The 13132-nt window shown below is 43.5% G+C and overlaps 1 protein-coding gene across 15 annotated transcripts in view; it reads left to right on the top strand.

The window, feature by feature from the left end:
- Positions 1 to 13132, top strand: part of nrxn2b (neurexin 2b) — a 493664-nt gene that overhangs the window by 407388 nt on the left and 73144 nt on the right. For all 15 annotated transcript variants that reach the window (XM_037480221.2, XM_037480234.2, XM_037480230.2 and 12 more), the window contains one exon: positions 6224 to 6405. In XM_037480221.2, the coding sequence (XP_037336118.2) occupies positions 6224 to 6405 (182 nt within the window). The remainder of the gene's footprint in view (positions 1 to 6223; positions 6406 to 13132) is intronic.

Below are 13132 nucleotides of genomic sequence, written 5' to 3' on the forward strand. Positions count from 1 at the left end.
TGTTCCAGAGCACAATTAAAATTCAATAATTGTGCATATGCATGTACATATACACTGTTACACATATACACAGGCCGAGTTGCCGTGTCCCCTGCTCAGCTTGTGCCGCAGAACTGAGCGGACCTAATTACCACTGATCATTTAATCAGCCTGTTGATAAGAGGATCAGATCAGTAATCTAAAAGAGAGAGAGGGTGAATTGGATATATGATTCAAGAAAATCAGAACGATCCTAATTGTGTCAGGCACAATAGAAATTCCCAAGAGTTGCAAGAACTATGTGGAAGGAGTACCTGATCAGTCCAGAGCTGAAGATATTTTTAAAGGACTTTCACGAGGAAAAGACAATAGGGGGAGAAAAACGTTATGAGTTGCTCAAGTGGTTTAGAACAACCCATTCAAGCACTTTGAGATTTAGAGTAGACACTAAGCCACAGCCCATTTATCTACAATAAACCAAACCCATTAACACGGCTTGTGTTTTTTACTAACATGTCTCTTTGGAGACTTTGAGGCTGCCCTGATCAAATGTCCTTCCTCATGTAACAGGAAGGTCCCTCTCATCTGCTTCCAAGCAATCTTGCGAAAAGCATAGATAGAAATGAGTATTATACAACCATAAGAGAGAGCGAGAGAGCGGGGATGACTTGCGGTTCCTTCTTGAGAAGCATGCAATCTTTGGGATGCCATTTCTACATTTCCTTATATACCTCCACAGAGAAATAGCTATCAGAGCATGGGCGTGCTGAGGTTGTTAGACTATGAAAAGGGAGCATCTGAGGGTGCGTGGGTGCATGTGTGTGTGTGAGCGCGTCCCCAGAAAAGAGAAAGACGGAAAAGACCCTAACTTGTTAGCAAAGTGTGTGGGGTCTTCACCGCTTCTTGTCGGTGTGTGTGTGTGTGTGTGTGTGTGTGTGTGTGTGTGTGTGTGTGTGTGTGTGTGTGTGTGTGTGTGTGTGTGTGTGTGTGTGTGTGTGTGTGTGTGTGTGTGTGTGTGTGTGTGTGTGTGTGTGTGTGTGTGTGTGTGTGTGTGTGCGCGCGCGCGCTGAACTCTGCAACTTCAAAGCTCAACAGCTGTCTGAAAACTTTTGGCAACCGTCTTATCTCAGCCCCTTGTTTTCTCCCAGTCTTTTTTTTCCCGTCTCGGAAATGTATGTTGTGTCAGAAAAAGAAGTAGCAAGAGACGGATTCATTCATCTTGTTAAAAAGAATCAATAGTCTTTGTCTTTCCCCTCAACGGCTTCAAAGAATCAGTTTCCAGTGATGCAATGATACACAAACGGTCGGTGGAACCATCTGTGTCTTATGAAGTTGTCGTTTGAAAGCCGGTCTGAGGGCCTCATGTACTTACGCTTTCCTCCATTTTTCGGTGAAAGTTCTCCGCCTTTTAAAAACAGGTGTGAATCCGAATCCGGGTTTTCTCGCATATTCCTCCTGGTGGAGTTGCAGCAGTAATCCGAGCCAGACGGTGACATGATTGTGGCAAAGATCCTTTGAGCGCATCTCCTTGGCCTGTCGTTCATCCCCACAGTGGATGGGACTGGCCTAGAATCCACTATTCAAAATCAATGGCCTATTGTAGAAAAGTATCACAAATGATAAGCTCAGCCCCAAATACACCCCACCAACCAACACAGACACATAGAAAGAGTGAGGGGAAGGGTGTGAAATAGCTAAATCAATAGGTTTTTCAGAATAGTCTCATTTTTCAATGAGACTATTTTGATTATTTGTGTTATTGTTGTTTTTTCTCCGTTCTTTTTCAAACCAAATTACCAGCCGGCCCACGTGAATGGAAATAATATTGGAGGGGGCTGTCCTGCGACGTTTTGATTCATCTCTTTGCATTCTCTTCATCTCCAGCTCAGCAGGTGGGATAGGTTTCCTAGATCGATTGTACCAGAGGTAATTGGACAAAAATAATAAATAATTACTCTTTTCGAGGGGGAGATGGGGGAGAAATGCACAAGTTCAACAGAGCATTTCCATCATTATTGTTATTCTAGCAAGAGCAAGGAAGCAGATTGCTTGATTAGAGCACGGTTGACTGAAGGTCAAAGAAATCCATACTCGGACATGTTTTTTCTTTGCCCGACAACTCCCAAGGCAGCACTAATTTATTCTAAACTCCAAGTTTTCAATATAGGTAACAGTTACTGTTTCTGGGAGAACTCAGATGAAGATTGAGTCTGCTGTTCTTAGACACAAATACTCCCATTTTCACAAATGCACAATAAGTGTATGCATTTGGGAATATCTGCAGGCAAATGCACGGCAACAATTGACTATTTTTGACAGCAAAACAGGTTGTTCACTAGAGGCGGGCAGAACCAAGTAAGCCATGAAGGGGTATTGCAATGTCTCTATATTCTCAAGGGGGACCCTGATCAAAAAAGAACCACTGAACAAAGGTGTGATCAGTGTCGGAATCCATCACCTGTCGGATGAAAACAAGCAATACTTCCCTACTAATGTGGCCAGGGGATATCCAGGTAACGAGTATTCAGGCCAGAACTTCCTCTTCCTCACCAATTGTTGATTATGTTTCTGTTCATTAGAAAATGTAAACCCAAGAACAGAGTTTGAATTGAGACAATGTTTCATCTTTCTAAAATAATATCTCTATTTGAATACAGATACATTTTAAAAAATGTTTTTCAGCCAATAGCCATAGGGGTTCCAACATGACATTCTGGCTTTTATTTCTCTCCCCTCTGTTCACCTGTCTTCAACCAAAGCTTGCTCAAACGTGATTGGTCAATGCTACTCAAACTACAAACAGAAACCAGAACACATTCTATACACATGTTGCCCACCGATTCTGCATTCATTTGCAGATTGGTTTATGGAGATTAAAGGATTCGCTTAACATGGAATTACTTGGATGAAGCTATGGTAAGATAATGTCAGTGGTTTAACAAATACAATACAATACTACATAGAATGAATATATTTTTTAGTACACCTAAAATTACAATACATTCCCCAGTTTCAAAGGCAACAACTGCATAGCAAGCACTTAGGGCTTAGGTTTTCAGCACTTCAACCACATCCCGCTATATTGCATTTACTAACCAATCTCTTTTTAGAAGGCCCAGCAGATGTGTATTCCTGTCTTGATAAACACCTTTCCTTGGTCTTTTTTGCTCCATCTCACCTCCCTATTAGTGTGTGCTGCATTGCAGGATGGGGTATATTTTTGCCTCTACGGGGGCAGCAGGTGTTTGCTGGGAGAAGCAGTGACACATGGATGCACCCTGTCAGACTACTCATTAGAGGCTCCGCACCTCTTTTGTCTCCTCACTTAGAAGAGAGAAGACTGCATGCACGTACAAGCGCGCACGTGCGTGCATACAAGTGCACAAGGCAGCAGGTGGCCACCATCTACTGGTTAAAAAGCAAAGCAGGCAAAGTCACCAGCAGCTCATTGGATGGATTTAGCAACATAGAGGACTATTTCAGAGTACTCCTAGAATGTGTTCTTTTTCCACTTTGCCCCTTCTGTGCCTTCAGATATGCAGATTATAAAGACAATATAATAAATGCCGAGTGTGACTGTGACTGTGGCATCAGGCGTACGAGAAGCTCTCTGGGGAAGACCAAGCATATGCTCGATGCTCTGCTTGAGAGGGAGCTCTAATTGATGAGAGTTCAGTTAGCATGAACGTAAGAAAGGCTGTGATGATGCACGTGCTTCATGTCTAATTCTTGGGACACTCTAAATGAGACGTTGTGTTTTCTGAAGTCATGGATGGTATACATTTTTACTATAACTCCCTCATTTAAACTTAACTTACCTGTAATCTATGATGAAGTTTTTCCCTAATATAGTGACAGTTAAAGAAACGTTAAAGAAAAGTAATTTATTCCTGTTTGATTACATATCAAAGCACACAAGCGACCTTAGTGCAGGGGCTTCCAATAGACTCATTTAAAACAAAGATGGATCAAGATGATTGCAGCAGAGGTTGAGATTTAGTTGTCTGGTGCTGAATCGGGGCATGGTCCTTTGGAATGCGCCCATTAAGCATGTACCAATTGTTTGGACCTCAGTATTGCAACCTTTAAAAAAAATATGTGAATGAAAACACTGTTTGCATTGAAGCAAACGTTTTCCCCTAGTTACCATCAGCTATCCCTTCTTTTCCCCCTCCTACATCACAACATGGCTGACCCTTTCTGTTTGTCGACCATTTTAGAAATCATTACTCCTTTTCCTCACAGCTCCCCTTCTCAGCTTCTGTTAATAAACACAGGAAAGAAAAAAATAGAAAAAAAACACCAACTTTCTTCTTCTCCCCACTATCAACAATTCACACTCTCCCCTCCTCTCTCCCACTCCGTTTCCAAACCCTGTTGTCTTTCTTCATCCTCTCTATTTTGCCTCCCTCCTCTGGTACACAACCTCCTTGCAGTGCTTTGATAATTAGTTAGTGCAAAAATAATACAGCCTCGAGAAAACAACACGAGCTGAGCACAGGGCTTAGCTGCGGTGGCATGGAGGAGGGAGGGGGGGGGGGGGGCAGAGAAGGGAAGCAGTGGAGAGGGACGAAAGTTGTGTGTCAGCCCCTCTCAAATGGCTACCAGCGGATTGTTAGATAATGAAAGTGTCGGCTAACCCAGTGATTGAGTGTGAGTGCAATGAGACGGCATATGTCCATTATTTATCAGCCAGCCTTTTTCCTCTGTGGGACTAAAACTGTGTGCAGTGCATTTTGTTGCAGTGCTGTGTAATATTTGCAGGTACAGTATAAAAGACAATAGTGTGCACTACTGTGTGTATTTGTGATTATGCAGCTAGTCAACGGAAAATCTGTTTTTTGGATAATCAACTAGAAGTTTACCTTATTTAGCGCTATAAACCTGTAGCTTCAAAAAAGTGTTTCACATTGGTTTCTAACCAGCGGGGCACTGAATGTGGAGTAAAACTAAAATGTTATCCATCAAGTGCCTAAATGGCAAAGCGAGATTAACAAGATCACTTGAAAAGCAAAATGGCATGTGCAGCGAGGCAAGCACATCTATCAAAAGTGTTATGGAGTTGGGGACTTTTGGTCCAGTTGTAGTTCATGCCAACCCACTTTTCCATGCGATCTTGATTTGGTTGTTCGGTCTGCACCAAGGTTTGATTGACAGCTTTCAAACCAGCCCAAACTAACCGTACCAGGCAAACAGATCGAAGTTACGGTATCCTTTTAAATGCAACTGGGTGGACATTTCAAATGTGTAATTGCAGATTGCTGCAAACATAAACATTGCTATCTACTATTACAGCCTGTGTTTACATGCATTTATGCCCCAGGGAAGACATGACAGCCCACTGGTTAAAGAGCAGTTGACTGTGGCTTCATTGCGCCATGCTAATCAATGCCAACGCCAGTCACCACCAGTGCTCAGTGAAGCTGAGCCAAATCCTAACTCCTGTGTTTAAGACACCAAATTGCACAGCTCATGAGGAGGGTGCATCTTTGGTGCTGCAGCTCAAAAATACTGTTGAGGCAAAGTTCCTTTGACTGGCAGATCTGAGAAATGTCCTTTGTTGATGTTGAGGGCTGCAGGAGATACTGACAGCAAAGCTAACACAAAGTTTTGTCAGTGTGACCTAGTTTCAACACAACACAACTGAGGGGCAGCAGTGGTTGGGGAGAGTGACAACTAGGCCTGGTGCTAGTTACTAGTGCTAAAGCTACGCAGGACTCCCAATAACACATTTTGTTTACACAGGAAGATAAACTCTCTTTAACAAAGGGAATATTCTGGCCCCTGGTTTAAAAAGTTTTGACTGAAATGTAAATGGGACATTTCCCCAATGACAAACTACATGTTATTCCGATAAGCCACCCATTTTCAATTTTTTCAGCCAATTGATTGGCCGTCATCAGGGGTTATCACTACCAATGTAATTCTTCAGATGGTCCAAACTGAACCCTTCTAATTGAACCTCAACGTTGCAAGTTGGAACAAGACTGCGTAAGGTTAAAGTAACGCATCTGCCTTGTTCAAGGAAAAGATGGTAATTTGGCTTATAGTAAGTCAATTTTATGATCTCACAGTCATAAAAATGCAGTAGAGAAGTGACACAACCCAGTTATGAATTATACAGGTGTATGAAGTACAACAGAATGTCATCATTGTTCCATATCGTGAGAGAAGTCCTTACATATTTCTGTTGCAACACAGTGATAACCCCCTTTCTCCATCTCGTTTGTGTTTTTTTTTGCAGCTGGGACAACATACATCTTCGGAAGAGGCGGAGCCCTCATCACATACACCTGGCCACCCAATGACCGGCCGAGCACACGGGCAGACCGGCTGGCAGTGGGCTTTAGCACTCAGCTGAAGGAGGCCGTTCTGGTCAGAGTGGAGAGCGCCAAGGGACTGGGAGATTACCTGGAGCTGCACATAGTAAGATACCGCCGTTGGGATTTTAATGGAGGGGTTTAGAATGATGGGGGGGAATGAATTGACCCCAAGCCACAGTAATATGAGTCACTATGGTAAACCCAGGAGTAGACGGGGGGGGGACAGGACTCTGGAGAAGTGTCAAATTGGGGTTTTAAAGGATGATAATGGGGGGTGGGGGGACTATTACAGCACTTGAGGCTATTTACACCAGTCACAGGAAGACAAGAGAAAGGAGGGAGAGAATAGATTAAATGATAAATTGAGGTTGGAGAAGCAGGAAAGGAGGATGTCAAAAATTGGACCGAACCAAAGGATGAGGAGTAAACCAGTGGCCACAAATAATAAGAGGGAGGCTTAAGGAGAAAGAAGATGAAAGAAACGTTCTTGAGTGCTGAATGAGTACAGTGAAAGGCACTTTGTTTGCAGCTGTGCTTTTTTGTTACACAACATGATTGACAGTACATGAATATTGAAACAAAAAACTATTGAAATGGTAGTTTGGGGCTGGTTGGTCAATATTCTCTTGACTTTAAGTGCGCTCAAAATTGCATTTATTTCTTTGATTTGTACTACTTCCAGATGTTACTGACAGAAATCCGTGTGGGCAGAGTCCAGAAAAGCACTAGGCACAAACATCACATATTTTTATCTCATGTCACAGCGGTTATTGGCCTCATCTCTTTTATTGCTTTCATGTGTTAGGCTTAAAGGTCATTTAAAACCCCCTCCAATTATAACTTTAAATATCAATTAAGTGACAGCAGGCATTTAAAAATGCATTAACACAGGCTGTAATGGTCTCGTTGACCCAACACTTATTCGTCCCGATAATACATTCATAGCTCAGTTAATGGCCAATCATGCCGCAACCTGATGACTCTGATCTATTCATCATCTTGTCCGGATCACCCAGTTAAACATTGTGCACTGCCACATTCTCTACTCCAGAAGCAGCTGGTGGCAACGAATGTCCTAAAGTCCCTCTACACTCACTTAAACACAGTGATAGGAAGCGATAAGTGTTATCCACACTTATCTACTCTCAGCTATCTGAGAGTGTGTGTGTGTGGCGCTGTGTGTGCTCACACCTATACAACAATGAGGTGACCCCAATTTGTTTGGGCTGGCCATACCTGGAAGCAACAGGAACATAGTTGACCCTGCGTCACTTCTCACGAAGTGATCAGAAAGTTGAGAGGAGCAGAGTAAGGGATGATGAAAGAGGTATAGCTAAAATAGTGTTTGTGCTTGAGGGTGCGGGGGGGGCGGGGGGGGCTGGATCTGGCTGGCTAGACAAATTAGATCAAGGCCAATATGAATGCTCCCAACATCAGTGATGGTGATGAATAATGATAAGAACAGGAGGGATGAGGTATTTTAGCAACGGACACAACAAATGACGCTCTGGGTTGAAGTGGGGATGTTCAACCCAACAACTTTAAAGGGTCAGTGTCATTTCCTAGCACTATCTCTGTTGGTTTTTAATATTCGGATGTTTGGAGATAATTACATATGGCGCTACCATCAGTCCATATAAATATGGATGGTATATGACAAAAACAAAAGCTGACCCCCAATATAAATGTGTAGGGGGGTTACGGTGTGCGGACTCAGTTCTTAGATTTCTAGTCATATATTTTTGGTATATTTGCGGTAATATATTTTTTTGTTGCAGATTTTATATTTACAGACTGCGATCTTTTTATCACTCTCAGATGTTTTTTTTCACGTTCATACTTTTGACCCTGATCTGGCGTAGCGGGCGTGCCATCAACTGAGAGGGGCGAGTAATCATGAGTGACAGCTTGACAACTGGGAAAGCAGCATATCATCTGTCCGATAGTGTCCGAGTTCAGTAAAGTTGTCAAGATATTCACAGATTCAGACTTCCTGGTTCAAGAGCTGGTCGGAAAGATGTTGTTGAAACACAAACAATACCCCTCTGTAGCCGTGATGTCTAATTAACCATCATTTTCACCAATAAGCACTGGTCTGCAACATGGATGAATCACCTTGGACTTACTGTGCAGTCTGTGACACGAGTGCGAAGGGGACCGTCTACAAAGCGACATCACTATGGTTAAAGAGAGGTTTTGTTTGTGTTTTATTAACGCTATTGAACCGTGAAGTCCAAATCTGTGAAAATCTCGCCAACTTGACCGAAACCAGACGCCAACTGACGATGATACGCCGCTTCCCCAGTTGTTAGACTGTCACTCGTGATTGCACGCCCCTTTTTAGTTGATGCCCCGCCCCATGTGCCAGATCAGGGCTAAAAGTCTGAATGTGAAAAAAAAAATCAAAGTCAAAACTATTTTCAACACAAAAGTACTTTCCATCCACGTGTTTTTATTTGAAATACATTTGAGACCATAACTGAAAGTGTATGTTTCACATATGTATTTCCAATGATCAAACCTTTTGGACTGGATTTGACTCCATACAAACATCCCACTCCGTCACTCAACAGTCATTATTTGACTTGCTCTTCTCTTGACTGATATTCTCCATCTAACTTCTGTGTCTTTCATTTGCTCCCTCATTCCCCCACGTCGCTCTCGCTCATTCTCGTTTTCTCCCTCTCACACACACATCAGTGACTCCGACACAGCCGCCCTGCTCCACAGCTCCCTTTGCAATTACATTTCATTTGCCGCTGCTGCTCCCTAGTCGCTACCCCTAAATGACTGTGTTCAGCCCGTGGTGGGTGTTTGGGTCCCGTTAATTATGCCCGTCTCTCTTTGAGGTGAGAAGTACACGCAAATTAGACCTGAGAACCTAGTAGCTGTGGACTTTTGTCATCCCACCTGATGGGGGCCCATGCAGATCTCATCAACATACAAATGTTGCAGCGTTAAAGCCGTGATTGTCAATTTATTTGGCTAGTGGGACAAAAAATAGCATTTCATTCTTCATTCCAGGTTAGCTTGTTTTGTGTTGTGTTTTGTTTTAATTTTCTAGTCCTGTGCATTTTTAGAACAGAAATCCATGAATGACACAGTTGATAAGTGTAAATGGTAAAGTTAATGGCTTTTCTTAACCAAGTCAGCGGCCCAAAGACTGATTACGCTGTTGACTGTCGTGACATGATATAACACGGCATGATGGATGCAGTCTCTGTCTTTCTAATTAGAAATACTGGCACTAGTGGGCACGGTTGATAACAAGACGCCACCAGGACGTGATGGAGCATGATTACTTATCTGTGTGTGTGTGTGTGTGTGTGTGTGTACAAGCATGGTCATCCTTCATTCAAAGGACCCCCGCTTCACTTTTCTGCATATTCATGTTAATTTCCCGCTCAGCTGCGACTATGCAGTATGAATGGTCTTGATGTTAAGAACTGATGGCAGGTGGCACAGTGTGTGGTATGAATGGGTGTGAATGATGACACGTAGTGTTTCAGCGACTGGTCAAAAGACTAGATATGAGATATACAAGTTCAGTTAATTTAACTGTAACAAACAGCTTGTTCTTTATATACCTTTCCACCCGCACATGGCCTCCACCTCTCCAGCATTTCTTTCCATTTACCTGACAGACCCTGAGGCAGTAGATGTAAAGTCAAGGTTATGGGATTCTTAATCCTGTGTGTGTCTTTAATAAGGAAATAACCTATCCTTACAAGGTCTTTATTTCTTTTCACCTCCCTAATTATTTGCTGTGGGTTTGTCTGACAGTGCTGCAAACTTTCTAGTTGACATTTTGAGAGTCGTAGATAAAACAGCTTTGTGATTAATTATCTGTAAAATGCCATGGGAATGAGTCATAGCCAAGCCAATCAAACATGACAGTGCACACTGCGGTGCAGTATTGCCCATATGGATGTGAAGATTGTTTACTGTTTTCACCTTAAAACAGTTGGGTTTTCGGTCAATGAAAACCTAACACCGATCTCTATTAAAGGATGATCTCTGGTGTTGACATGTAAATGTCTTCTTGATTATTATTAACCAATACCCTCGGGACTAGACTTATCTACCTTACCAGATGATGCTTTAACCAGTCAATACAATGGTTTGTGTGATTTCTAACTACGAATGTACAGCAACATGAGCGATCAGTGGTCTGGATTTTGGTTAGGTTAGTAATTCCAATAAACATTGATTTCTGCATCCCTCTTTTCCCCCATCCCAAACTCCTCCCTATGTAGACTTAGTCGCTGTATTTGTCCACTGGCTAACTATTGCGTTGGTTATGCACAAATACGTTTTTTACGTTATCTGAGGAAGACCTGTAACCGGTTTTGGGCTGGTGTTCCTTGAACAGCCGGGGTCCACTGCCAGCAATGACACTAAAGAAAACCACAGGTTTTTATTCTTGAGAACATTAAAGAAACCAATTTGGTTTCACCAATGGCGATATAAATTAGATAAGAACATTAAAACTTGTATAAGCTTTTCTTCCAGTTAGTCAACGGGATGTCCCACAGTAGCCTGATGCCTTTGACAGGATGTCAGATCAGCTGAGTTTATTTGGGAGGGCAGGACATTTTTGCCAATCTTGATGACAATTTCCACCATCGGGCCTGGGGCGCGAGAGTCTGGGAATGAAGGGTACTGACAGATATGGGGGTAGGCTGAAAGCTAAATCTCCAATCGGGGGCAGATGGAAAAATAACTGATGCCCTTGTAAGACCTTAGAGGTCCAAATAATTCATAGGCCATAATTCATATTAAAAAACCCAGGTCTAGGTGTAAGAACGTGCTAATTTGATGTAGTCTGACTGCAGCCGACGGCGTGCGTCCCCTTATAGATCTTTATAAGCAGCTGTTATAAGAACCCGTGAGCTTTCAGTCGATACACCACTCAGTTCAAGTGTTGGCGTTGGCGTTTTGGAGTCCGGCGTGTTTCCCCACTGTCACACATCGGTGCAAGGTACATTTGGTTTTGTGCTACCTCAGTTTCAGTTTGGCTAGAACAACTTTTCCCACTCCAGCTTCAAGCTCAGGCTGTTCCTCACTACCTGGCTGAGGTGACGGCACTGCAGCCCACACCCCCATGCAAGTTGTTAAAATCTATGTGACTCTTCACAGTTGTACAAATGTATGCAAGTATGCAGATATGTAGCAATAAAGGCACAGAGCAGCAAATTGCGGTTGTTAGTTATGCACAGAGAGATGAGTTGTTAATAAAGAAAGGAAATATCAGAGCTATTCCCTTCATGAGCTACTCATAAACTTTGTAAATGTCCCAGCAGATGGCTGAATAGTCGCATTGCCTTTTTTGATTGGCGTGCGTTTCTTTCCAGGAGTCTGTTAGCATGTATTGCAGTTCTCACATTTGACAGTTATTACATTTACACCCGTCAAGTTGTTGCTCATTACTGCTCTGTGGGACCGTCTCATCTGCAGTTAGGGGCCTGTGCACCGTGTGCAGCGGGCCTCCCCAAGCACCTCCGTCACTGGCTGTCCGGTCCCAGCTCAAAGCATTCGATGAGGGCGGCCTCTTATTACCAGCTAGCCAGCCTTATCTCCCCAAAACGGTCTGGTTTGAGCCAGGGCGGAGATTTAGTGTAGTGGGTTAGCTGAAGGGACATGGCTATATTTCCTCATCTTTACCCCACCTTTACGCTTTCTTCCTGAACGTGACAACTGCTGATGGTGAAAGAAATCCAGAGTGATTTTCAGCACACAAGTGGAGCGAAGAGCAGCATCTGACTTCATTAGCCTCACTGGGATTTCTTTCCCTCTCCGTGCTGGAAAACGAGAGAATCCTCTTTTTTTTCCTGCACACACCGACATGCTTTTTTTCCTGTTTCCTGACGGCCACGGGTTACCTGTCAAGGAGCTTGAGCTGGCAAACTTGTTTAATTAAGGTTTGAAAAATGCAATCTGACGTGCAACACCATTGGCGAGAAGATGAGTGGCGAGGAGAACGGGGCGGGTGGAGAGTTTGGAGAGAGTACAGTGGGGAAGCGAGAGATGCTGGCGTCAGATAAGGCAGATGGTGATGCGGATAAAACTGTCAGAGAGAGGCAGAAGCTTTTATCCTCTACACCCTGCCCCCCGGTAACACACACACAGTATGCATGTAGTCCTAACTAGCTGTCAGTCATGCGCTGCTCTTAGAGTTGCACACCAACACATTTGCAAGGACACATTTACTTCCAAGACATGTATGATTACCCAACTTCATTTTTATAAATACAGACAATGCACAAGGGCAGCCCCCCACATTTAGATTTAGTTACTTCCCTTTTTAGAATTCCTCTCACACACACACACACACTTCTTTTTGGCGGTCACTTTTCTCGCAGACTCTTCTTTAACTTATTAGATGGCTCACAGCCTATGCAGGTAGGGACAGAGGGGCGGGGCATGGCAAAACATTTAGGGTGAAAGGAAGGCCTTGGTTTGATAAATGCAGCTGCTTTGCAAAGGGGAGTGTGGGCCGCCGTCGGTTATGAAGGTGGGTTTGGCGGGGCTTCTCTCCTCAGCCAGTGGGAGCCTGACAGCATATCGATTAATCTTTGTCTTTGCATCGCTAATTAATTGTCCCGGCGGGTGGAGGATTGATCATGGGTGGCAAGCTTTGCAAGGGGATCAGGAGCCATACGTGCCCATGAATTGCACCTGTTCCATGTGGTTTGGTGGCTTCTTTAATGTCTAACCACTCATAACTAAATCCATCTATTTGACCGCTGGTGCTTATGGAGGGCAGCACGCAGCATGGATTTAATGGCCTCCTCACAGGCCTCACCAAGAATACATCAGTATCTCCGGAT

The sequence above is a fragment of the Pungitius pungitius genome, chromosome 1 (genome assembly GCF_949316345.1).
Source record: "Pungitius pungitius chromosome 1, fPunPun2.1, whole genome shotgun sequence".
In the NCBI taxonomy this organism is placed as follows: Eukaryota; Metazoa; Chordata; class Actinopteri; order Perciformes; family Gasterosteidae; genus Pungitius; species Pungitius pungitius.